This window comes from Sander lucioperca, chromosome 5, assembly GCF_008315115.2.
Source record: "Sander lucioperca isolate FBNREF2018 chromosome 5, SLUC_FBN_1.2, whole genome shotgun sequence".
Classification (NCBI taxonomy): Eukaryota; Metazoa; Chordata; class Actinopteri; order Perciformes; family Percidae; genus Sander; species Sander lucioperca.
In genome coordinates, this window is record NC_050177.1 from 11,491,307 (window position 1) to 11,516,566 (window position 25,260).

The window sequence follows — 25,260 nt, forward strand, 5'->3', positions numbered from 1 at the left end:
TCTTATTTTGTATGCCATGCTCAAACTTAAAAAAGATCATCAATATAAAATATCCACCCACCAAATACTTAACCAGCAGGCCCGGATTAACAGAGTGGTGCCCTAGGGTGACCGTATTCAAAGTACCCCACTCACATTTTACACTTAAATGAGTCATGAAGACCATGGATTATGAGGGGCCATCTGGGACATTATTCACAATTACCTCACACACATACAAGTGAAATGCTCTCACACATACTACTGAAATGCTTTTTATATACACTACTGAAAAATTATACTCTCACATACTATACTGAAATCTCAGACACATGCAAGTAAAATGCTCTCACACACTATTGAAACGCTCTCATATACACTATAAAAACTTTTGTCAGGTTTTTATTTTTTTTTGATTGAAGTTTTATTGTGGCAGACTTTATGGTGGTGTCTCGTGTGCGCAGAAAGCTCAGTTGATGAATTCAGAGTCAGACAGATTCAAACTTTTACTGTAACTTTGCAATAAAAAAAATGAGAAGATTAGTTCTTCTGAGTCTCTGTCTAAGCCTCCACACATGCCAGGCCATCCCTTAGCTGCCGAACTAAGCAACAAGCTGCCGGGCCAGTTCTCCCTCGCCGACCCGCTGCAGGACTATGACCAGCTGGATGAGAAGTTGGGATGCAGCAAGGGTGCAGTGGGAACATGATTGATAGGGCTGTGTTATATTGTAGCCCTGAAAGTTTAGTTGTCTCAATCATTTAGTGTCCACTCTACCAGCACTGCAAATTGGCTGGTGCCCCTGGGCCCTCGCCTGATGGCATATATAGATAATCTGGCCTATGAACCAGTGATGTAGATTGTTTAAACATGCTCTTTCAAACACGTAATGTTTTTTTTTAAAAGCATAAAGCATCCATTTACAGATTTAGGATGGCAACTTGAGTCCTTCAAGAAACTTGTGCCAATGTGTCTATCATATACTGCAGTGCACTGTAAGGCTAGGCAGCTAAAAATCATGGATGTATAAGTTGAAAATACAGAAAAGAAACAACAATGGTGAAAAGTAAGACCAGGGATTTATTTGCTTGGACTGATGACCAGGTGGAGCTGTTACTGAAAGGTATTTAAGCCTACCTAACTGATGAGACTGATGCGCATCTTCGTATCCAAAGGTCTCCATTTATGCCCGTCTTGACTATATTGTAACCCCGGAGGTTTCAAACTAAAACGGCGGCGGCAGTGTGTCCAGGTGTCCGAGGTGTAACCAAGACAGCTCTGATGGTTTGCTAGAATCTGGTTGCAGGGCAACTGAAAGTCCTTCTCCATGGCCTCCCCGGACTCCTTAATACCCTACTTTTAGCATCAGCCACCAAAGAAGCTGCAGCCATTCTGGCCTCCCATTATACCCATCTGCTGCTTCAGGAGTTACCTGGGCCCACCAAGCCCTATATGTTTCAACCACAGTTGTGCACTAGTGGTTTCTTTGGTGGCCGCCAAAACAGGCACAGAAGAGCGTCTGGCCATGACTCCGAGCAAACTTGATACCTTCATATTCCAAGTGTCGAACCTCCCCCTGATTGCAAGTGTAAAAATGTTTCTGATTCCAAACACTCTTATACTTTCTTTATTGGGGACATTATGGAAAGTTTTTGAGAGTTTTGACATTGCAGAAAAAGAAATATTGTCAGGTTATATGCATTACACATTCTCCAAAAAAACTTGAGGAATCAAATTTGAGCAGACTTGACAATAACTTCTTTAAAAATAACCCTTACATTTGTTAATAGACCAAAATGTATTGAATTGAAGTAACTTAGGATTCTTTCTTTGATCTCTGATTCTTTGTCTATATGTTTATACCCATTCCCTTTTCTCTTTCTCTTCTTCCTTTCTGAGCTTGTCCGTCTGTCTTTATTTTCTCCCATTCATTGTCTATCTCCCTGTCTATAGCTAATGCTCTATGCTTTAACTGAACACATTTGTCATATCACTCTTGTTTTTAATGGCTCACAACTGTTTGTATCTCTCTCTATTATAATCTGTTATTCTAACCGCTATATGACTGTCTGCCTGTTTTTCTTTTTCTGTCTGTCTTTCTGTCTTGTGTCAGATTGCACATTCAAGGGTTTAACAGAATCGCCCTGTGAGGACAACTGTGATACATTTACAATCTCCTTATTGTTTACTTCTAATCAGCTTGTTTTCAGAAACAATAAGGCCCTGTTTACACGATGACGCTCGCGGGTGAAAACGACAAAATTTTATCGCATGTGCCTTTCGTTTATACGGCGACGGCGTTTTTGGGGCTTAAAAACGCAAAAAAGTGAAACCACCCTCCAGAGTGGAAATCTTAAAAATGCCCCACCGTCGCGTTACCGTCTGAAGGGTAAAAACGCAAAAGTCTGAAGACAGCGGTGTGGAGAGAGACGAGAAAAAGGCGTCCAGGTAGTCTGTTGTTACGGAGTAGGCTACAGAAATGATAAGCTCGTGTTATCTAAAAGATTTTCAATGTAATGGCTCAATATTTAAATGATTTCGACAATGTTGTGTGGCAGTGCCACCTAGCCGCCTGGCGTGCATACTATATCGAATTTGCACGCAGATTTCCCCCCCAAAACTGTCGTCTAAACGTGGAATAAAAAGTGAAAACGCAACGCCACTTTTGCGTTTTCTCTTCAGATCGTTTCCGTCTAAACAAAGCCTAAATCTGGTCCCTTTCCCCTGAAAGCATCATAGAATCCCTAGAGTTGAAGATCTTGTTAAAATCCTACTCACAATAAAAAGGGAAAAAAACGTTATCATAATATTAAGCCTTCTGTCTTAGGGTACCTCTGTCCTTCCTCTTCTGAGTGTCACACAGGGACATATTATGCAAATGAATAAGGAAACCTACAATATGTGACCTGAGGTAGCACAACATACAGCATGTAAAATTATCTTTGATACACACTCTGTAGTGTTCTGTTTTATAGCCTGCAGGGTTTGTCCTGATAATGATATCCACAACACCCTAATGACTCATTGATTTCACCATGTTACTGTGAACCTGTTTAACCCACGCAAGGATATGTTACACAATAATAAGAAAAGTCGGAAAAAGGACAGAATGTTTGTAAAATTGATCAACATTAAATAAAAATAAATTCTGGTGAAATACTGGAACTACTTACAGTAAAAGTTACAGTACACTGTATGTCAGGTAACACTGTAATCTAATATGAACACATGAAATGTGCATTCAAAACAATACAATCATGCATCTAATTTGTCGCTTTCTATCACAGTAAACTATACTTACTATATACTTAAGGTTTTGCTACAACTTTGAATTTTTCCTCTCACTCAACTGCTGTATACCAAGTTTGTTTCTGTGTGTGTGTGTGTGTGTGTGTGTGTGTGTGTGTGTGTGTGTGTGTGTGTGTGTGTGTGTGTGTGTGTGTGTGTGTGTGTGTGAGTGCGTGTGCGTATGCATGTGTGTGTGTGTGTGTGTGTGTGTGTGTGTGTATGTGTGTGTGTGTTTGAAAGGTATGTAACTTAGTTGAGCAGCCCCTTGTGACATGGGCCTACTGCCTGCCTCTTCACATCACTGAAGGTTGAGTTAGGCCTAGTCAGGCATGACAGACACGACACAGCTCATGTCTTTCTCCATTATTGTCAAATGCTCATTCCAGTTCCTTGTTATTGTTGCTACTTACTGTGAAACTGGGGGCTCTTTTTTCCATTGATCAGAGCCTCAGGGGAAATTTGAAAGTTGTGATATGAGGCCGGTAGCATATATACACTACATGGCAGTATCCTGCACAATTGACACTGACTGGATAGTTAGTCTGTGCAGTGTTGAAGAAGATTTTTCTATTTGACTTTACTAGAAATTGTACCTTTCTAAATAATAGTATGTTCGTCTGAATGGGGTCACAATGCATTATCACCTGTGCACTAGCTCTTTCTTTTTATTGATTGTGGGTATAAAGTGAATAAGCTTTAAGAAAGGATGAATCATTTTTGGATGAGATCAGCAGAGCACAGTTTATCCTGGAGAAGAACAGAGCTTGTGTTTTTGAGTCTCCTATGGTGTGCGCTTTTTCCCTACAACTCCATTGTTGGCTCTGAAGAACAGAGCCAACAATGCAAACTATTCCCAGGATCTATGTCCCTACCTGTGCTGGAGAAAAAGGGGGACATCATTTTGGGGGGACTCTTCTCTCTTCATGACATGGTGGTAGAGCCCAGTCTGTCCTTCACCTCTACGCCTCCTCCTGCACAGTGCACCAGGTAAGCTGTTTTATACCTAGTCTTCAAATTGCTGTAGCTGCAAATGTTTGATTAAGCAACTCTAATCACATGGCCACAAATGGCACTGATCTTGCTTTGTGAACTATGTTAAGTGAAACAAAGTTTTTTATTTCAGGGCTTTACACTTTAAATTGTATTGAAAATTCCAAATTTGCCTCAAGACATTTCTCTCTTCTTCCAGATTTAACTTTCGGACGTTCCGTTGGATGCAAACTATGATCTTTGCCATCGAGGAGATCAACAGAGATGGCAAACTCCTTCCCAACATCACACTGGGCTATAAGATATATGATTCATGCAGTACACCCCATCAGGCTCTGAAGGCTGCCATGGAGTTAGTGGGGAGTGAGAAGGGTTCAGGGGTTGAAGAGACTCAGAGTAAAGACACATGTCCTGGGCACGTACCCGCAGTGATAGGAGACGGTGGCTCTACTCAGTCTCTCGTCGTGGCCCGTTTCCTGGGAGCCTTCCATCTGCCACAGGTAAGATAGTCATGGCTACTCACCAACTGTGTTTGCCACGTTGATTTGTTGTTTTGTTACTGCTGTACTACTGGGAAGGGTCAATGTCGACAGTCTCAAATCCATAGTAGTTTTAACCATTGGGTACTGTGAGCTAAGTGTGAGTAAGTCCAACCGACTGATTAAAGAATGTTTTAACGTTGGACATTGGACATAGTAAAATTAAATTACCACGTGGGTTTTCTTTCATTAAGGTTAGTTATTTCTCCAGCTGTGCCTGTCTCAGTAACAAAAAGGAGTTTCCTGCCTTTTTAAGGACCATGCCCAGTGACTTCTTCCAGGTTAGACGCAACAGACACTCATAATGTGACGTAACCTCTATATACAAAAACATTTTAATTTCTGGAACCATATAAATATCTCTCTCTCTCTCTCTCTCTCTCTCTCTCTCTCTCTCTCTCTCTCTCTCTCTCTCTCTCTCTCTCTCTCTCTCTCTCTTTCTTTGTGTCTCTCTTCCTCTTTTTATCTCTAGGTAGATGCATTAGTACAACTTGTCAAGCATTTTGGCTGGACTTGGGTGGGTGTGATAGCAGGGGATGATGCCTATGGCCGTGGTGGGGCAAACATCTTTGTTGATGAGGTGGATCATACCCAAGAATTTAATAAGAATAAATTGCCATTTTGTAATTTTCAATCTATAACTTATTGAACAGATTGTGAACGTAAAATGATGTAAGTTGTCATGTATCCCCCCTGTTGCTGTCTTAGGTTAGAAAGTTAGGTGCCTGTGTTGCCTTTCAGGAGGTCATCCCTAGGAACCGAGCTCAGACCACCCTTTCATCTATCGTTTCCAAGATCCGCTCCTCTGGGGCTCGGGTGATTCTAGTGTTTGCTGTGGAGCAAGATGCAGCCGCGTTGTTTGATGAAGCTCGCAGGCATGACACATATGTTTAGAATCTTCCATAACACTATAGTATTTAAACTATGATAAAAAAACTTATTGTCAACTCTTTGTTTTGTTTTGTTTTGTTTTTTTACAGATACAGGTTTACTAACTTTGAATTTCTGATATGTTTATCATTGCAAAAATTCCATTTACATATATCTTTAATTTAGAGATGGGCTCACTGAGATACAGTGGCTGGCCAGTGAGGCTTGGAGCACCGCTGCCATCCTCTCCACCCCTAAAAGGCACCACCACATCCTCCAGGGTTCTATGGGATTTGCCATTCGGCGAGCACACATCCCTGGATTGAAAGACTTTCTGCTTCGTTTGCATCCCTCAAGCCCCGATGCCCTTGCAGATCCCTTCCTGATACCCTTCTGGGAAGAGGTGTTCCAATGCAGCCTGGGTGTGCAGGCTGAAGGTCAGGAACATAATGTTGAGGTTAAACCTCCATGCTCTGGGGCAGAAAAGCTGGGTAATGTGACGAATATCTATTCAGATGTGTCACAGCTAAGGATATCCTACAATGTCTATAAGGCTGTGTATGCCATTGCCAATGCACTCAAAGATATGAGAAGCTGTATAAAAGGAAAAGGGCCATTTCCTCAGCAGGCCTGTCCGGATGCAGACAATATACAGCCATGGCAGGTACCATCCCATGTGTTCACTAATTAAGTCCAGATAAACAAAAGTTATAGTGATGCTCAAACATGATTTATAGATATTACTAATGTTACAAAAGGTTATGCACTTTCTTCCCTTAGCTTCTTCATTACATAAAACAGGTGAAATACTTGAACTCCATTGGTGATGAAACCAAGTTTGATGAGAATGGTGACCCTCCAGCCATGTATGACCTTGTGAACTGGCAGCTGAGAGATGGAGAAATGGAGTTTGTCACTATTGGCAAATTTGATGAGACAACCACAGTTGGAAAGCAAAAACTCCAGATCCAGGAACATATCATTGTATGGAATGGCAACCAAACCAAAGTAGGGGTCGCAATAGAATGACATTGTTTTTTTTGAATTGCGTTGATGTGACTGGGTTGTGACCAATGTAGTACGTGTTTCCCCATTTGCTTAGATTCCCTTGTCAGTATGCAGCAGCATTTGTCCCCCAGGTACCCGGAAGGCAATCAGACCTAACTTTCCTATATGCTGCCATGATTGTGTGCTTTGCACAGCTGGGGAGATTAGCAATCATACTGGTGAGGAAAGGCTACTTGCCTACATTATGTTTGATAATGTGACTCACAGTTGCAGTGGTAAAGCCACAGTATAGCAACTAAAGCCTTTTTGTCTTTCCTTTAGATGCAATAGAGTGTGTGCACTGCCTGCCAGAATTCTGGTCCAATGCTGAGAGGACAGCTTGTATTCCCAAACAGGTGGAGTTCCTCTCCTTTAGTGACACCATGGGTATTACCCTGATGGCCATTTCCCTCATTGGCTCCTTCTGCACCTGTGTTGTGGCCTTGATATTCTCCTGTCACAGAATTACCCCTATTGTGCGGGCCAACAACTCTGAGCTGAGCTTCCTGCTGCTCTTCTCCTTGACTCTGTGTTTCCTGTGTTCTCTGACGTTTATCGGCCGTCCCTCTGAGTGGTCCTGCATGCTGCGACACACAGCATTCGGCATCACCTTTGTCCTCTGTATCTCTTGTATTCTGGGAAAAACTATAGTGGTGTTAATGGCCTTCAAGGCTACACTTCCAGGCAGTAATGTCATGAAATGGTTTGGGCCTGCGCAGCAAAAGGCAATCATTACCTTTTGTACACTAGTCCAGGTAAGGACTTCTGACTCTTTTTATGCTTTGAATACTTAAGGAAGCATTTATTCAAATGTTTGAATCAGATATTTATTTTTCTGCAGGTAATAATCTGTACAGTGTGGCTGGTTGTTGCCCCCCCCACTCCACACCAACTGATGCCACGTGAGAGTGTTCTTGTCATTCTCTTGTGTGACGAAGGTTCAGCCATAGCATTCGCTCTCGTCCTGGGCTACATTGGCCTGCTGGCCTGCCTCTGCCTCCTCTTGGCCTTCCTGGCAAGGAAACTCCCGGACAACTTCAACGAGGCCAGACTCATCACCTTCAGCATGCTCATCTTTTGTGCAGTGTGGATAGCCTTTGTTCCCGCCTACATCAGCTCTCCGGGGAAGTACTCCACAGTTACGGAGGTGTTTGCTATCTTGGCCTCCAGTTATGGACTGCTGGGCTGCATCTTTGCACCAAAGTGCTACATAATCCTACTAAGGCCAGAAAAGAACACATGGAAACACATCATGTCGAAAGCTGCCACTGATAAATTTTAAGAGATCATCTTTATTCCATGCACATTTAATGAAATTCTTTTACTGTTTTTTTCCAGATTAATAATATATATATATACACATACATAGTTTAGTAGCCTCCTGTCTTCCTGTATGAACATTTACAATTCACCACGAGATGGTAGTAGTGTGCTGTAAATGCTGCCTTCTGTTATTCATAATAGTCCATGGGGAAATGCTCAACCACACACTTTTACCCTAACCAATAACTTTCCCCAATGTCTTTGTACATATCCTGTATATCATTTCCACTTCTATAATGCAAATGTGTACCTTTTCCAATCTGTGGTGTTATGTCAAGAAAATAATAAAAACAAAGTTTTGAAAAAAAACAGGCAGTATAATCACATAAACAATATACCGTAAAGGACAGTGGCATTATCATGAAGAGGCAATGTGATCCTGTGAACCCCCCCTATAGTCTAGTTCGTCCCACAATTTAGGACTTCAAGTAAAAATCGTACACTCCACAATTAACAAAAAACATGAATACCATACTCTTTTGGTTTTATTTTTCCAGCTACAGTACTGTAGATGACCCTTGTCTCAGTAGAAATGTGAGGGACAGCTCATTGCAAGATCTGAATGTAATTTGGCAGCAGTGTCCATGCTGATTTGACCTGAGATAGAATGATGAGGCCCAGGATCTCTGAGGTATGCTTTGTGGAAATCCCAGCTGTCATTGGTTAATTAAACCCTTACACTCCAGAGGCCTTTACATATAAACATTACGCCTGGCTTTTCCCTACAAAAACAAACTAAAACGTCAGACATTTTTCCAGCCCTCCACAGCTGCTCTCAGGCTAACATTGATTATCCACCACTGATTGATCTGCTGTTCCTCCCAAGGCAGAGAAATAAATTGAAAGATGGAAAAACGTCTGGACTCTGACGTCCATCCGAGACAGACAGGAGGAAAAGGTGTTGGGAGGCGCAGATGGACAGCAGTGATTTATTGATACTGAATTACTCGATTTACATTCATTTCCAACCTTCCGTCTTCTTAGCCTTTGCATTTTTAACTTGTGTCTTTCTTCTCTTCTGCATCATAAATATTAATGGCAGCAGGGTGTCTCCTCATAGTGTCATTTCAAAGAGTAATCCTTCAGAACGTTGCACTATTTTCTAGATTTAATTAAGGACATCAGAATAGATCATCTCCATTCGAGGGTTAGATGATTTGAATGAGAAAGTAATTTCTTCAATTAAATGAATGGGCCATCAAATTTCAGGCACACAGATGTAAAATGAAGTGTGCATGGCTGTGAAAAATGTATTAAAAGAGTTAGTGAGTGCAGATAATAAGTCCAGAATTCAAAGAAATCAATTCCTTGAAATACTGAAAAAGCATAACTTGAGACATGAAGACAAAGGTTTGCTGACCGTGTACAGAGAAACACTTACAGCTATTTACGCAATCTTGTCATTAGTGAGTTTTTTTTTGTTTGGACACATGGGGGTTTACCTCATCAAAGACAGAGATTAGAGAAGTTATACAAAATACTGTTTTAGGAATATGAAGTTGTGATATGATATTTTGGGGTGAAAGGAAGTGTAACTTAACTTGATATTCTGTTTTGAGGAAGTAGTTTGGAGAGTTGTTAAGCAAATATTCTGTTAAGTGTCTTTCAGTTAGCACTATCGAGAATTTACTTGACTTCTACTCGGTAACTACTTTTTTTAAAACTAATTTTAAAGTGTTTGCAACTATCATCAGCAATTTCTGAGGCAAATCACATTTTCAAAAAAAATTCGCATTATGTGCCAGTTTCAGTCTGACAAGCACCATTTTTTTTAGTTTTCAGAGCAAGATAACTTGCAGATGTACAGTATAAAGATGGCATATACTCTATATATTTTGCCTGAATAGCTGATACATCAGTCATAAACACAGAAAGTTATTAATATGACAAGGGGAAAGATATCAAAAATATGATAGATATGCAAAATTAAGGGTTACCGATTAGCAAAATGGAAAATTATTCACAACCAACCCATACCAACATTGGGCAAAATACAAAGCAGAGGATATCTGTGTAAAACCCTACAAACTAGGGCTGAACAATTAAGCGTTTTCAAATCAAAATTGATATTTAAAGTGCCCATATTATGAAAAAATCACTTTTTCTGGGATTTGGGGTGTTATGTTGTGTCTCTGGTGCTTCCACACACATACAAACTTTGAAAAAAATCCACCCATGCTGTTTAGAGTGAGATACAGTTTCTGAATGTGTCCTGCCTTCAGTCTCTGGGTGAGCTGTTCAAAATCGGCACGGCTTGTGACGTCACAAGCCGAAACGAGCAGGCTAACTGCAACCATTAGCTCGTAGCGTTAGCATGCTAACGCTAGCATGCTACCTCGTTCTCAATAGCAAAGCACTGCTACAACACACACAAGTTCACCATAATCTACAAAAGAACTACTTACATGTGCGCCTTCATTTAGAAGTCTCCCAGCTAATCCTGCCTTGTAACTGAGCAAAGTTGTAGAAACAGCCTTTCTTTTACTGTCTTTGGAGCTAGCTAGCTGACATGATCTACATCTGAGCTACTGGGCATGTGCAGTGCAATCAAAGATAGTACAGAAGAAGAAGAAGAAAAGAGGTCTCACTCTGTAGCTAAAACAGAGACCAGGTGAAAAGAGGATCTGCAGCAGTGAGAGAGAGCACTGCAGTACAACACAAATATGGTGTTTTTTGAAAATTAAACCATGTAAACCTATTCTGGTACAACCTTAAAATACAATTATGAACCTGAAAATAAGCATAATATGGCTGCTTTAAAAGAATGTGATTAGCTAATCATGAAGACCACGATTTTTATTTATTTATCATGATTGTAGAAGGTGCAAGTAGATCCTGCTATTAAACTGAGACATATAAACATTTTAAGTTTACAGGAAAGTACTGATATTTTTTTATTGGAATTCTTTTTATTATTATAACTTAAGCTTTTGTGATGGATGTTCTGTGTTTGACTGTTCAATGTGTCATGCTAAGAAAAACACTTATTGCTGGCAATTCATATCTATGTTCTCATCCTTGCATAAGAATATAGAGCAGTTTTGATGGTGTCTCATGTTATAATGCTCCATGACATGTTTTATCTGTTACATAGTGAATATTGAACTTTAGCTAAACGTTAAGGAAAAAAATTGCAAATCGAGTTGTAATCACAATATCTGGCAGAAAAATCACAATAAGATTCCCCCCCCCAAACCGTTCAGCCCTACTACTGACATTAAATTGACCAAAAAGTTGAATCAATAGCATATTAAGAGTCATTTAGTGCAGCGGGCTATTGCATTTTTGGTGAGACACATTATTTCTGCTATCGTCTTCACCAGTGACTGCATAAAAGGACATGACAGAAAAGGGTTTTTAAGGAGTAAGGGAAGTGTACATATTAGTGACTTTGCATAATGATTATAATCAATGTCAATCTTCACTTTGATGCATAATAGAACAAACTTGACGATCTTCAGTTGTCCTTACTTGAATATATAACTTTAACCTTAAAACAGAGTTGCGTGAATAAATCATTGTCTACGGGTAAGGCCACTACGTTGTTTTTAACAAACACAAAACCAAAGAAATACTTCTGGACTTCAGACAGTGAGCCCCCCCTCTCCAACCTCTTACCATCAAGGGAACTGAGGTGGAACAGGCTGACAGTCACGAGTTTCTAGGCCTTCACATGACAGAAAACCTGAGCTGGGACAAAAACACTGTGGCAACAGTAAAAAAGCACAGCAGCAGCTTTACTTCATCAGGCTGCTGAAGAAGGCTGAACTAAGCCATTAGCCCCTCACCCGGGCCTACAGCGGACTCATCGAGAGCATTCTCCCCAGCTGCATCACAGTATGGTTTGAAAACACCACCCAGGCCAGGGTGAGAGGAAATACCTTCAAAGAGTCATCACAACTGCAGAGACAATCATCGACTCTGACCTCCCATCCATGGATACAATCTACACACAACGCTGCAGGAGGAAAGCACAAGAGCATCCTCCTTGTCCGACACCACTCAGCTCACTTTCTGCTCAGGTGGAAGATACCAACTGAGACACAACAAGCCAGAAAGCATCACCACAGGCAGGCTTTTTTGATTGCAAATTAAGGCTGGAATAAAATACCACAATTCCCACCTCATTTACAATATGAACACGGAACACTTCATAACACTCACACACCTTACAAACTGTTTTTCTGTATGCGCCCCTCTCACTCTCTGGGGCTGCTTGTCTGAGTCTTTCCCCAAGTCCATTGTTTTGTGCAATAATTGACCTCAAATCTCTTCTAATGATATAACTATAAGCCTGGCTTTCTGTTATTTTACCATCTTGAAACCCACTCTTTTCAGGTAGCTTTTTCGCCAACTTTCTTTCACCTATTGTGTAGTGAGAGCCAGTAGAAGGGCACCTTAGAAACTGCAGCTGAAACTAATTGTCTCTGCCACAATAGCACCATTTACTGGGGCCAATGTGGCTGTCTACATTATATAGGGCAGCAAATGATCTAAAGGTCTCACAATTCTCCCGAAATTGAAGTGGTAGTGATGATTATTTGATACAGTATGAGTCACTATGCTGATCTAATTAGGCACCAGATCCATGTTTGGGTGTTCTAAAATGGGAGGATAGATAAGTGTTAACAGAATGCAGAATGTCAGGAGACAGCAATGCAGAGTTTTTCACACTGAATAATATCTATGAGAACAATTATCACATCCACTGCCTGATGAGTGAATGTTTACAATGGGTTGTCAGGGTGGCACAACACCAACTTATGAGCTGATTGTATGATGAAAGGTTTATTTGCATAAATGCAAAAATACATATGCAGATACTTTGCTACAGCACATTTAGCAGCAATGTCTAATTATTTTTGTTAGATATCATGCAGATTGCTGTACATACGGTTTTGTATGATACCATACGAACCATGAGATTGCATTGAATAGCTTACATCAAATTATGTACGGTAACATGAGCACAGAAGAAAAGTGACAATATTTAAGTATAAATAACATTGAAGATTATGCATTTCAAGAATATTTATTTGCTTCTTTCTTTTGTTGTTGTCACTGTTGTAGCATGTGTCATGATAGACATCATACAGTTTTCTAAAGTCAAAACTGAGGCAAATTCTGTTTTTATTTTCATTTGAAGTATTTAATGCCTTCATCTATTGACCATGAGGCATTGGTATTTCCCACTATATAGCTATCAGGTGTTTTTTAGTGTTTCTCTTAGACCTCAGAATTAGAATGAAGCACATTTGTGCAAAGATACAGAACAGAAGGCCATAGCTAGAGGCCAGGATGTCAAAAATCTCCACGGCGACAGTGTACTTATAATGTAAGTGGGCGCAATGGCCACCCAGACAGTAAAGAAGATCGGCATGCTGATGGTGATCAGTTTGGCTTCATTAAATATGCCAGGGAGTTTCCTTACTAGGAAGGGCAGGAGGAGGCTGAGGCAGGCAAGTAGCCCTGAGAAGCCTATCACAGACCCATCGCACATTCAAGAATTATCCTGGGTCCCCAGTGGTCCATGATGGCTCATTCTGCAGGCTGAGGAGAAGCCAGGGTCAGCCACAGTACACAGATCAGCTCCTGGAAAAATAAGGTTGGGTCAGGAAATGAAGAGGGAGATTTGTTTAGATAACAAATAAAATGAAAACTGAAGCAGATATCACATTAGGAAACAGAAAGCCCTTCGCAACCTGCAGGACTTTGAACAAGACACTGAATCTCTGTTTGTATAACTGACCTCAAATGGAGGGGTGTGTGAAATATGTGATTTCTTACAGTAATGCATTAATTTAAACCCGCAATGTGTTAAACACAGAATCACCTGTACCAGGTGCTGCTGAGCAGGACCAACATAACGCATCAGGTTCATCCCGTTCTATAAGAAATGTAACCACAGCTCTGGCAGTGGATTTCTGGATGGTTTCAATAATCCTTTGCATTGGATAGTTCCTGGAATGAAAAATAAAGATTAAGATTCAAATGAGAACTGCATGTAGTAAGAAAGAGACATTATGGCAATGGTGGGTGGGAGAAATAAATAGAGCAGAAATATTGACACTTTACAGTATGGAATCCCTTCATAGTAAGCAATGCACACTTCAGTTCCCTTGAGTGCATCCATTAACATCTGAATCCCAAATCTGCCAAAATCATCATTAGACACCAGCCCCTCCCAAGCCCACCCCATGAGGCGCAACAGCTCAACCATGGCCCACGCTTGCAGCATCGCTGGGCATTGGGCGGAAGGACAGCAGGTGCCTCCTGTTATCGCTTGAACACACACAGGAGGCTAAGTAGCTCACCTGTGAAAAATGAGATTGGTTATTTGACAGACACTAGACAAGGAAAACAGAAATAGACACATAAGTTCAGTTATACTCAAGTAGTACCAGAGAGAAACCTTACCCTCTGCATTTGATCTATCCTAACTATTTTGGTGCATTGAGCAGCTACTGTGCAGTGCCCACATAGCAGCTCCAACTCCAATAGAGTCTGATGTGCGTGCATCACTAACAATAACTCTGGCTCTGTAGGCACAGATGCACATTCTGAGTTTGCCAAATTAACTTCCTGTCAAGCTACCGTAGCCATAGTTTGGATCAACGACAGTACATTTCCAGGATAATTGCCTACATCCAGCTTCCCTGATGTTCCGCCGGATGTCCCTCTCCTTCTGTGTGTGTTGCCGTTCTCAAACTCCGTTCCCTTTGGGAAATGACAAACTAAGAGCTAGCAAGCTACACGCTGAAAATGGCAAGTTTTGAAGAAAATTTAGATTGTGGAACAAGGCAAGCCTGCTTGGTTCTTTCGGGCAATGATTGGAAAGATTTACAAAGTTTACTGCATTTACTACCTAACTGGGGCATTTTGGGGCTGATTGGTAGGGATTTGTTATGGACAAAATACACACAGGCGATACACTTGTCCAGCTAATTTAAATAGCTCACGTTATTGTATTATTATTATCATTCTGCAGAGCCACCGTCCCTGCATCCAGAGCTTAGCACCACCCAACACGATTGTGATTGGTTTAAAGAAATGCAAACAACCCAGAGCGTTTTTTTTCTCGTATCCTGGAATGTATCTGTGGTGTAGCCAGACCTTACTCCGCAGAACTTTGGAGATAGGTCTGGCAATGCGAGACTACAATAGCCACAGAACAGAGTGGTGCTCTCTGTTAGGCAAGTGTCAGCTGCCAGATAGCCGAGAGTGAAGTTGGGCAGGAGGTCTGGGTCATTGTTAATTTTCTACACTGTAAAGATCATAGCCTGAAGCCAGGGATAAGCTCGCTGGTTAGAACTGCAGCAGGGGGAACACAGGAAAATAATGGCAGGAAAGATGAACATAAGAAATCAAGACATATTATTACAGAGTGTATCAAACATAGACTTTCAGTTCAGGTAAACATGTTCGAGAAAAGAAAAAATGTAATTGTTCAAAATCTTACATTTCACATGAAGCATTAACATTCTCACTCCGAAAATCCAAATCAGGCTGCGGGGCCTTCACATAAACAGGAAACCTCCAATCACTACATCTCCAGCTTGATAAATGCTACCTGAAATAGACTTTACCATTTTTAACAACCCCCTCGATAAACCCAGGGAGGCAGCAGAGGAGCAGAGCACAGATATGCATGACTTGGAAGATAGGAGCGCAGCGAGGGAAGTCCAAATGAAGTACAAAGTATAAACAGCATTCATTAGTTAACACATAAGACGTTGTTAACATTGTTGACATGTTAATACAGCCAGATAAAACTGATGAATATAACAAACAAGAGCCAGAAAAACACAACATCCAGTGAAGAGAATTTGTGAACTTTATATCAAATGCTCTTTCTGTTGTTGTCATTGTTGTTGCTGTTATTGTGGTTGATCATGAAACAGAGGGCGATCTAACAATTGTACAACAAATTAAGTGTTATAATACAGTATATTATTTGCTCAAAACACGTTAGCAGGGATGGATACTTAACAACTTCAGTGGTTGTGGGTTATTTCTTGCCACACTAAGGTAAGGAAGAGGAGGACGAAACAGACATCACTGCCACATGGGAGGGGAATCAGATTGTTTCTTAGCAGGAGGAGAAAATTAGTTTGTTACTAAAGGGAGAGAATAGAGTAACTTGGAGCTAACGCAGCAATGGAGCAAAACCCAGGTGTGTTCATTCAGATCGCCGGAGACAGCAGCAAATAGATGATGCAAGTGTACTTTATCTTAATATGAGATACTGTAACTTTTGGTATAAGCCACAGCTCTTCTCTCATTACTGCACTTATTTTGAAAGATCATACATTTTTGATATTTGATGGTCATCAACAACCACACTTTTCAGTGATAGCAGGGGTTGGGTAATTCCATGTAATTATGCAATCAATCGCTCACATCTCACCGTACTGATTATGGGCTATTTGCGGACATGCTTTTGTAGATGTACAATTAACAGGAGGGATAGATTAGAGTGGCCTATAAAAGATGAGAGGGGTTAGAGGGTGAAGAGAGAGCTGTCATTTTCAAGAGCAGGCCCTGTCAGTGACAAGTGTTCATCCAATTACACCATGAGTGCCCTCTCTCCTCTATTCTCTCTTTTTTAATGTCCTCTCCACTTTCTAGACCACCTGATCCCTCTCTTCCTCTACTCTCCTCCTTCAGCCTTTGTTCTTAAATAGTCTCCAGTAATTACTGCTCCTCTCCTCCTCTGCCCTCTTCCTAGCCTTTAAAGGAATAGTTTGACATTTTGGGATATAAAAAGCTGTGGCTCACAGCCGGTTGGCTTACCTTATCTTATGTGCATCTAATCTTAGCACAAAGGCTGTAAGCAGGGGGGAAAAGATTGAGAAGAAGGGGAAAGAAGCCTGTCTCTCTCTGTCCGAAGGTAAAATAAATCCTTCTCCCAGTAGTAAATCGCATTAATTTGTTATATCTTATTTGGGAGGAGGCTTACCTATAATTAAGAGCAAAATCGTTCAAAGCAGAGGTTCAATGTCTTGCTTTAAAATGTCCCACACAGATTTCCTTTTATAAATGTATGTGGACAGTAGCAGTGGTGGGGCGGCCCGGGGCAGGGCGCCGGAAAATTATTGTATATTCAAATTCTAATGTTGACATGTATGGCATAACTCCTTATACTGTTTTTTTTTTGTACAGATCAGACAAACAAGATATAGCCTTGTTATTTAGAGGTGTTGGTTGGCAGATGTTATCTTTTGACAGAGGCAGGCTAGCTGTCCCCCTGTCAGCTGTCTTTATGCTAAGTCAACCTGATTTCACAGACATACGTGAAATAACCACAACCTCAAAACGTGGTGGTAACATGTAATGTGTTGAGATTAGGCTATGTGCCGGCACACAGAAACAAATTAGGTTTAGGATCAACTAACTACTTGGTTAGGTTTAGGAAAACATCATGGTTTGGATAAGTACACTTGTTACGTAACTTAATTTACGTATGTAAGTTAAGTATGTTATATAAATAAGTTAACGTTGACTCTTGGTTTCACATGGGACACGAGCTGTGGTCTCCTGGGTAAAAGTTGGGTGTTTGTTTGACCCCAGCTCCACAACTGTTGAACCAGGGAATTTGTGTGTCCACCATGACAAATGATCCTACATGACTTTCCATTGCCATTATTAACGCAGAATGTGCCATCTCCATGCAAGGTGTTAAGTGGTCTGGTCATTTTAGGTATTTCTGTAAGATCAGGCTGGCTAAGCTAAGCTAAGCTATTGAGCTGTAGCTTCATATTTATCCTACAAACGAGAGAGTGGTATCAATCTTATCTAACTCTTGGTAAGAAGAAGCATATTTCAGTGGCGCCCTTGGTAGCTCACCTGGTTGAGCGTGCGCCCCATGTACCAAGGCTCAGTCCTTACCGCAGTGGCCAGAGTTCGATTCTAACCTGTGGCCCTTTGATTTGATTTGATTGTCATCCCCCCTCTCTCTACCCTCTTTCCTGTCTACAGCTGCCCTATCAATAGAAGGCAAAAATGCCCAAATCATCTTAAAAAAAGAATAACCAAATTTCGCAAATTGTTAAACTACTCCTTTAAAGCTTGTGCTTGGTTTCTGCTGCAGTAAGTATCTAGATAGACAAGGCCTTGTCAAAATTCACACAATACTCATTTCATAAAATGCTGTTTAATAAAATGAGTTGGATTTGTTTTCCTGTAGCTCTGGTATTGAACCATATTATTGACCAAACTGAAGAAGACCCAGTATACCCTCTAGAGACAAAGTTGCAAGCCCCAGCTGCAGTAGCTCCTCTAGGGGAATACAATAAGAGGAGCACAGGGCCTAGCACAGCTGGGGCCAGGTCCACAGAGAAAAGGATATGGCTGGAATGGCCTCACCTCCAAAAGATAACAGAAGAATCTAAGTTGCTGTCAGTAAAATAATGCTTTGTATGAATGGTGAGGAGAGGGGAACAGGCTAGAGTTATTTGGACCGATGGAGGGCTAAGGATGGATTTTAATCCAAGTCCCCCAGATTTGTTCCACCCTTCCCTGCCGAATGCCAATGTCAACTCTTCACAGCCCGGAGCCTGGCGCTGCACCCATCACAACAAAAAGATTAGAGCAGAGAGAGGTGCCATGTCCAAGAGAGGTAAGAAACCCACATTGCACCTATATATTTAGACAAACAAATGGTCCAGAGTTTATTTCAATAAATCTTTCCATGCCCTCACAACCCTTTGTTATTTTTTCTATATTTGTCTCTCAGCTTCGTCCCACAAACTCTTCCCTGTTCTACTGATGGTAGGATGGATTGTTGGCTGCACAGCAGTTGTCTACCTTGTCTTCATTTTTGCTTGGGTACATGATTCCATCTTTAAAGTATATAATATGCTGGTATACACATGTATCAGTGTATGAACAATACAATGTGCCCTTCCCTTGTAAATATATAGCTCTGGCAATGGCAATGTTGGTCTGTCAGACTGTCCACCTTGATGAATTTTGATCCAGACTGAAATATCTCAACAACTATTGGATGGATTGATTTGTATGAACATGTATGTTCCAGAGAGTATTCCTTACATCTACTGACTTGTCCTCTAGTGCCACTACAAGGTTGATATTTGTGATTTTGAGTGACATTTTTGACAACTGGAAGGAGTGCCATGAAATCTGGTATAGACATTCATGTCTCACTCAGGCGGAATTTTAATAGATTTTTTTCATCTAGAGCCATCACCAGGTGAAAATATTATTAACGTACTTTTTTTCTTTTTTTTTTAAAGTACGACATTCTTTTAGCGGTTGAGCGCAAATTATCAAATTTAGCATATCAACAAACTAAACTAAGATGGTGAAAATGGTAAACAATATACTTGCTACACTTCAGCGACTTAGCATTTTGTGAACATAAACATCCAGAAACTGCTTATTTATCAAAAATTGTGTTCTTTTTACTAATGTATTTTGATTTTCTTTCTTTGGCAGAAAAGAGGTGTGCAGGGAAGAAATTGAATTCATCGCAGAAATTAAGTTCTTCTTCCAGTGGACACAGGGGTGAAAATATCATCTCTATGTTTTGATAATAACTTTCTGTCAGATGCATACTTCCTGCTGTTTGGCAGATGTGGAAATGCTGATATAAAAGTGAACAATGGATTGCAATGGATATCTGCCATGGTCCAGTGGTAATGATGTTTAGCTATGAAGACAGTTTCCTTTCATTACCTGTCGCTATAAATCAATCGAAAAAACATATGTACTGTGTTTTCTCCCTTTTAATTTAATACTTCATATCATCCCATTCTTTTAGGTATTACAGATTAAAAATCTATTAAATCTACCCTCAAATAGATGTCCTAATGAGAACACCCATTGTTTTCTATGAACAATGTGCATGTGTCAGACACATTTGATTTGTTGTGTATTCAGGCTGCTGCACTTCAGCAGAGCCTTTCAGAGATAACGTAGAAAAAGCAACAAGTGAGGGGTAGTAAAATGAGGAATGAATATACCTGAGTGTGTGTGTGTGTGTGTGTGTGTGTGTGTGTGTGTGTGTGTGTGTGTGTGTGTGTGTGTGTGTGTGTGTGTGTGTGTGTGTGTGTGTGTGTGTGTGTGATTGTTTGCATATGTATGTCCTCTGTGTATTCATGTCACACTGCTGGGCACAGAACATATTGGGTGTTAGGACTGGCAATGTCGTTGCTATGGCTACCACAAGTCTGTCTTTTTTTATTATCAGTAGTCCTCACTAATAGGATGTGAAGAGAAAAACAATGGGGGAAAACATTGGGTGGGGAGCTGCACTTTCTCAAACACTTTTAATTGTTATGTGCAGAGGTGGCCTGAAGGGACTTTTTGCTCATAATTTGCTTCATCAAATGTAAGCACTTGAAGGAACTCAAGATTAAAGCTAAACTCAACCTCAAAGATTCCAGCATTTTCATTTCAGCTTGAAGCAATTTAACCACTAATGTTTGCCTAAAATTTCAGTGCAAAACTTGCCATTACAACTAAGCCTCCAAATCTGTAATAGTAGCATGGTCAGCTTTAAAGAGCATGTACATGTCTGCATTTAATAACAGGGAATTAGATTGTCTGGTTGTTACTGCAGGTTGTGCCACATCCACTTTCCAGTAAGCAGGAGGTGTAAGCCTTATAAGCCTGCACAGGCCCAATAATCCTGTATACTTGGTGTCATGTTGAACATGTGAACCAGATGCAAACATCAATGTAATGAGGTTGAGATGGAAACTTTCTGTACCACAGCAATGCACTAGGGTCAGCAGAAACACATCGCATCCAACACTTGCACACACATGTTCAGGCAGGCAAACGTGTTTTACAATCACTCACTCATACACATGGAAGCTTGTATTAAACACACACACTGCTTCATGGTAATTTAGAAGCATCTTGAGTCCGTTAACATGTCCAATCTGTTTACTTCAACAACAGCAAAACAGTATCTCTCACTTCCACTCGTCAAGACACACACACACACTCCTCTCAACTCTAGCACTACCAGCCTCAATTTGGCATCACTGTCTTCAGAATAGATCATTATGCAGGTACACCACATGGTGCTATGTAATAAGATGTCTTCCAAGTGTGTTATATTACGCTGTGTGTCTACTGTTTAGATTCCATGTGTATTGCCGTACTGCTTGCAAAATGGAATGGTGATATGGAAAACATGTGATTAGGACCCAAAGTTGACAGATGTTCTATCCTAAGATAAGGCTATGTTAAGGCTATATACAGTAACAACAAAATGAATGGTAGTAATAATTATACATGTCATCTGTGCACAAGTACAGCTTGTTAAACTGCTTTAATAATAATCATTTAATAAAATGTGCTCTAAAAACATACTATTGTTTTTTATCATATTCTAATGGTGGTAGCAATATTGGTAACAATATTAGCGTTACCAGTAGTTTTGTTTGTAGACATGGCCTTGTAACAACCTGGCTTTCAAAGCCAAAAGGAGGTAAGGGATAAACCAGGTCTTCTTTGGGCTTAAGGGGAACTACGCACACTTTCAAAATTCGCACATGTTTTTCCTATGGTCAAGACAGTCCAAAATATTAGTAAACATGAACAACTATCTCCCAAATCCCCAAAAATAGACTGCTAAAATTAAAATGTGTGATGTTATCAAATATAAAGTCTGGAACTGCTCTATAGACAATGAATTGGGAAATATGTTCTAGATGACACTGAGATGGGAATGTTCTGAGTATGTAGTACATTTTCTGTTTCAGAACTGAGCATACTACAATAGAATAAAAAAAAGAATACTAACATGTGGGTTCACAACATTTTCTATCCATTGTCTCTGGAGCAGCTCCACACTTCATACTTGATGGCATCACAAGTTTAAAACTTTCTTCTCTGGTTCTGTCTTTGTCCTTTGTAGCTTATGTTCACAAATGTTGATTGAACTTTCCTAGGCCATGGACATAGCATATGGGAATTCATAATGCAGGTGGTGTTTCCCTTTAAACTAGTTGGGACCGCAAAAAGGCCCTTGTATGTGAATGTGATGCTCTTCCCTGACTCAAAGGAAATTCTCAAGTTGGTTATAACAGTAGCTTTGGGCAAGATACAACTGTGCTTTAAAAGAAATCAATAAAACCTTAAACATACCCAGATACCAAAAGCCACAATTTGAGTTATATGATTTAGTTGTGTAACTATACAGCAGCTACATTTTGATGTCAGCATTACAGCCAGTCCAGATGTCAGGAAATCCAAGTAGCTAAAAAAAGATATTCAGATAATTAAAAACTGGAGAAGAAAGAAAGATGGCATGTCTCTCTTTAGTTTATGCCTCTATGATATTCCTTAAGAGTGACTCATCCTTTCAGTCAGCTGTATCTGTGTATCAGCAGTGTGTAATGATGCATGATGCCACTGAACTGCTGTTCTTATAGACTATTTGGCCTAACAAGCGCATCAAAATGGAAACCAACATGAAGATTGTAACCTAAAGTAGCCCCACAGAGTACTGCATGTCAAAGAAGTGACAGAAAATGTTTTATATCAGCTGAACCAATTAAGTGCTGTGACCTTCTTGCAGTCCTAAACTTGAAGCAGTAAATTGGAATTGCAAATGTCGACAGTGCCACTGACTGCAATAAGATGTAAGAGTAATAAAACGGATCTTTCACCTGTCTGCTGTTAACAGAGGATCAATGGTAACTTTAATGGCGGCAGTCGCTGTTTCTGTCCAATAACTTCAATCAAGAGTGGATTTCTTGACAAATGTTGTTTGATTAATTAAAGCTATTTGCAGGCTTGAAACAACTTCTAAAATTCTTGCTTTACTTATTGGGTCTTGAGGGATTAATGCTTTTTTTTGTGGGGGAGAGGTTGAAAAGGAAAAGGTAAGTGCACTGCTGTAGCCAAGTCAAAATGTGAGGAGAAAAAAAAGCATCCATGGCTTTCTCCAGATTGCTAAATAATAAATGGCATCAGTAAGCTGTCAGTACCTGTGTCTTGAAGTGCGTTAGAGAAAGCCAACGTGCAGTTTAACCTTTGAAAAAGAAATGAGATTAAATGCAGAAATCAACAGGTGGTTTGTATTTTTTCATTTAAAGAAATAAGACAATAACATAATATTCAAAATAAATTGGATGTTGTTTTTTTGATGTAAGTAAGTCACCACAGGTTCAGCTGAACGACACCGATGTGTTGAACAACCACAGGATGTCACTGTTTTACATTAATTATGGAGTGAGCATATACTGTATACCTTTGTGACAGCTCAAACAGGAGATTTAGAGAGTCTGTATTCTGGGATAGATCAAGTGAAACTTGCAGTTTCTAGATTTCCACTATCACTAGAGAGAGAGACAAGTTGGCCACCAATGGAAAACAGTTTGAAAAGGTTCATCATTAGTCGTGACTGTAATATTAATATTTTGAATAGGTGGTTGTTTCACTGTCTGTCATTGAATGTTCACAGGTGAATGGCAGCATTGTTACTGTAAATATTGGTTATTTGAGGCTCACTGTGTTGTACACTATGTGTACAGTGTGTCAATTATTTAAAATACATAAATCCTTGACACGAGTCAAAAAAAACACATGAAAGGTGTACTATTTTCTTTTGCTGCCTGTGCATTCACTAAGTAAAAGCAACATGATTTTAAATGGAAGAATCCACTTAATTTATGTTTTTTATCATATATCATGTATTAAATCAAGAGCACCAAAAACAGTACGACTTTCTAATGGAAATAGGACATAATTATTATTTTTCTTTTATACCAAAGTATTGGTGAGAAAAATGTGGCTATTAGAACCTTTACAGAAAGTCTGGCCACTTTTAAATGGTTAGTTATTAGCGGCTTTTAACAATGAGAGCAGTGAGAGTGCACTTCACAAATAGGACATCCTTTCAAATGAAGTGTGCAATAGCCTGGTGCCCACTCTAATCGCCTACCTGAAACACTGTCTCACTTATGACCCTAATCCATCATTGCATGTATATGTGTGTACACACGTGTACTTTTGTATACGTGTTCTTTAAAGCACCCCTCCAGTCAGTGTTACTTCCTGTTAAACAGTTAACCTTCTTTCTCAAACAGAGAATGGGTGTGGATAATAGTCAAACGTAATCAATAACCATGGCAACCAGATTGCAGCTACAGCATCTTGGATAACAGCCATAAGTCACTTACAGTAACTGGATGAATTTACTGTTCATCAGACCATAAATGAGGCAAGGATTAGTATAACACAGACTGTAATGTTTTGAACGGTACTTTTCTCTCGTTGAATCGAGAAGATCTTTGTGTCTGGGCTGAAACTTGTGCACTCCCCTGTGTCCGGACCTGTTAGAGGCCGGTGCTGGTGCACGTTGCAAACCTCCTTACATCTCTCAGCAACATGTCTATCCTTCCTGCGGTGCGCTGTGGCCCGTAAAGATGGCAAAGAAGAGAGCGAGTGAGAGAGTCATTCGGTGTGTTTCTACCGGTGAGATTTCATGCCTTGATTACACCAGTTCGCCACACAAAGGCCATTATGAAATATATAACAACACACCTGGATGAAGCTAAAAAATAAAATGAAGACCCTAAGTTAGCTAATGCAATAAGCCATGCTAGCTAACGAACATTACTGTCACGTTTGTTAGTGTCTGTTTCCTGTTTTATTTTGTAGTAGTCTGTTTTGCTCCCTGTCTTGTTTTCCCGCCTGTTTTGATTGTTCTGCCCCGCCCTGATGTGTTTCACCTGTTGTGTCAGCTGTCCCTTGTTAGTGTTCGTTACCCTGTGTATTTAGTCTCTGTGTTTCCCTAGTCTTTTGTCGGATTCTTGCTTTTTGTTAGTGTGGTGTTTCCTGTCGTTATCTCCTTGTCTCCTGGTTGGAATGAATCTCTTTTTGAACTGCATTTGGGTCCAAGCCTCTTCATCACCAAACCCTGACAATTATACCTAACTAAGTCAGCCGTATGACCTGCCGATTTTACTACAGTCATACATCATATTCCTGTTCCAGCAGAAACCTTCTTTTTTTTTTTACTTTGAACACAAAATGAAGTTATTCGCAAAAAAATATTTGCCGAACAGTGTGGTTATTCAACATTGTCAGAAAATGACACAGAAATATATGAAATATTAAAATTTCAAAACACACTGGAGTGGGCCTTTAAGGTGTGAATGTGGTGTGTACACACATAATAGTGTTCTGTTCCCCTTTCATACATCTCAGACACCACACAATGTCCCAAGCACTGCCACACACACA

General features: G+C 40.2%; 2 protein-coding genes across 3 annotated transcripts; both read left to right on the top strand.

The window, feature by feature from the left end:
- The first annotated feature begins 554 nt into the window (after positions 1–554).
- On the top strand, positions 555–7,997 carry LOC116050800 (extracellular calcium-sensing receptor-like). Its single transcript, XM_031301012.2, has 11 exons — positions 555–669; positions 4,093–4,252; positions 4,455–4,755; positions 4,989–5,075; positions 5,267–5,374; positions 5,503–5,669; positions 5,851–6,328; positions 6,445–6,672; positions 6,767–6,890; positions 6,994–7,466; positions 7,553–7,997. Exons 1-11 carry the CDS (start codon positions 555–557, stop codon positions 7,991–7,993), a joined length of 2,682 nt encoding a protein of 893 aa, XP_031156872.2. The 3' UTR covers positions 7,994–7,997.
- A 10,120-nt stretch (positions 7,998–18,117) lies between these two features.
- LOC116050863 lies at positions 18,118–21,791 on the top strand. 2 transcript variants are annotated; one of them, XM_031301090.2, is made up of 3 exons: positions 18,118–18,652; positions 18,770–18,861; positions 19,492–21,791. In XM_031301090.2, exons 1-3 carry the CDS (start codon positions 18,457–18,459, stop codon positions 19,516–19,518), a joined length of 315 nt encoding a protein of 104 aa, XP_031156950.1. In that variant the 5' UTR covers positions 18,118–18,456; the 3' UTR covers positions 19,519–21,791. The 2 variants fall into 2 exon arrangements, with proteins under 2 accessions (XP_031156950.1, XP_031156948.1); XM_031301088.2 differs by lacking the exon at positions 19,492–21,791 and having other exon boundaries at positions 18,770–19,258.
- The last annotated feature ends 3,469 nt before the right edge of the window (positions 21,792–25,260 follow it).

Excerpts from the sequence above, each read along its gene's own strand:
- LOC116050800 (XM_031301012.2), top strand. The coding sequence starts at position 555 with ATGCCAGGCCATCCCTTAGCTGCCGAACTAAGCAACAAGCTGCCGGGC. Across the intron at positions 670-4,092 it reads GAAGTTGGGATGCAGCAAGG|AACAGAGCCAACAATGCAAA; the intron begins GTGCAGTGGGAA and ends TTGGCTCTGAAG. Across the intron at positions 6,329-6,444 it reads ACAATATACAGCCATGGCAG|CTTCTTCATTACATAAAACA; the intron begins GTACCATCCCAT and ends TTCTTCCCTTAG.
- LOC116050863 (XM_031301088.2), top strand. The coding sequence starts at position 18,457 with ATGGTGAGGAGAGGGGAACAGGCTAGAGTTATTTGGACCGATGGAGGG. Across the intron at positions 18,653-18,769 it reads AGGTGCCATGTCCAAGAGAG|CTTCGTCCCACAAACTCTTC; the intron begins GTAAGAAACCCA and ends TTTGTCTCTCAG.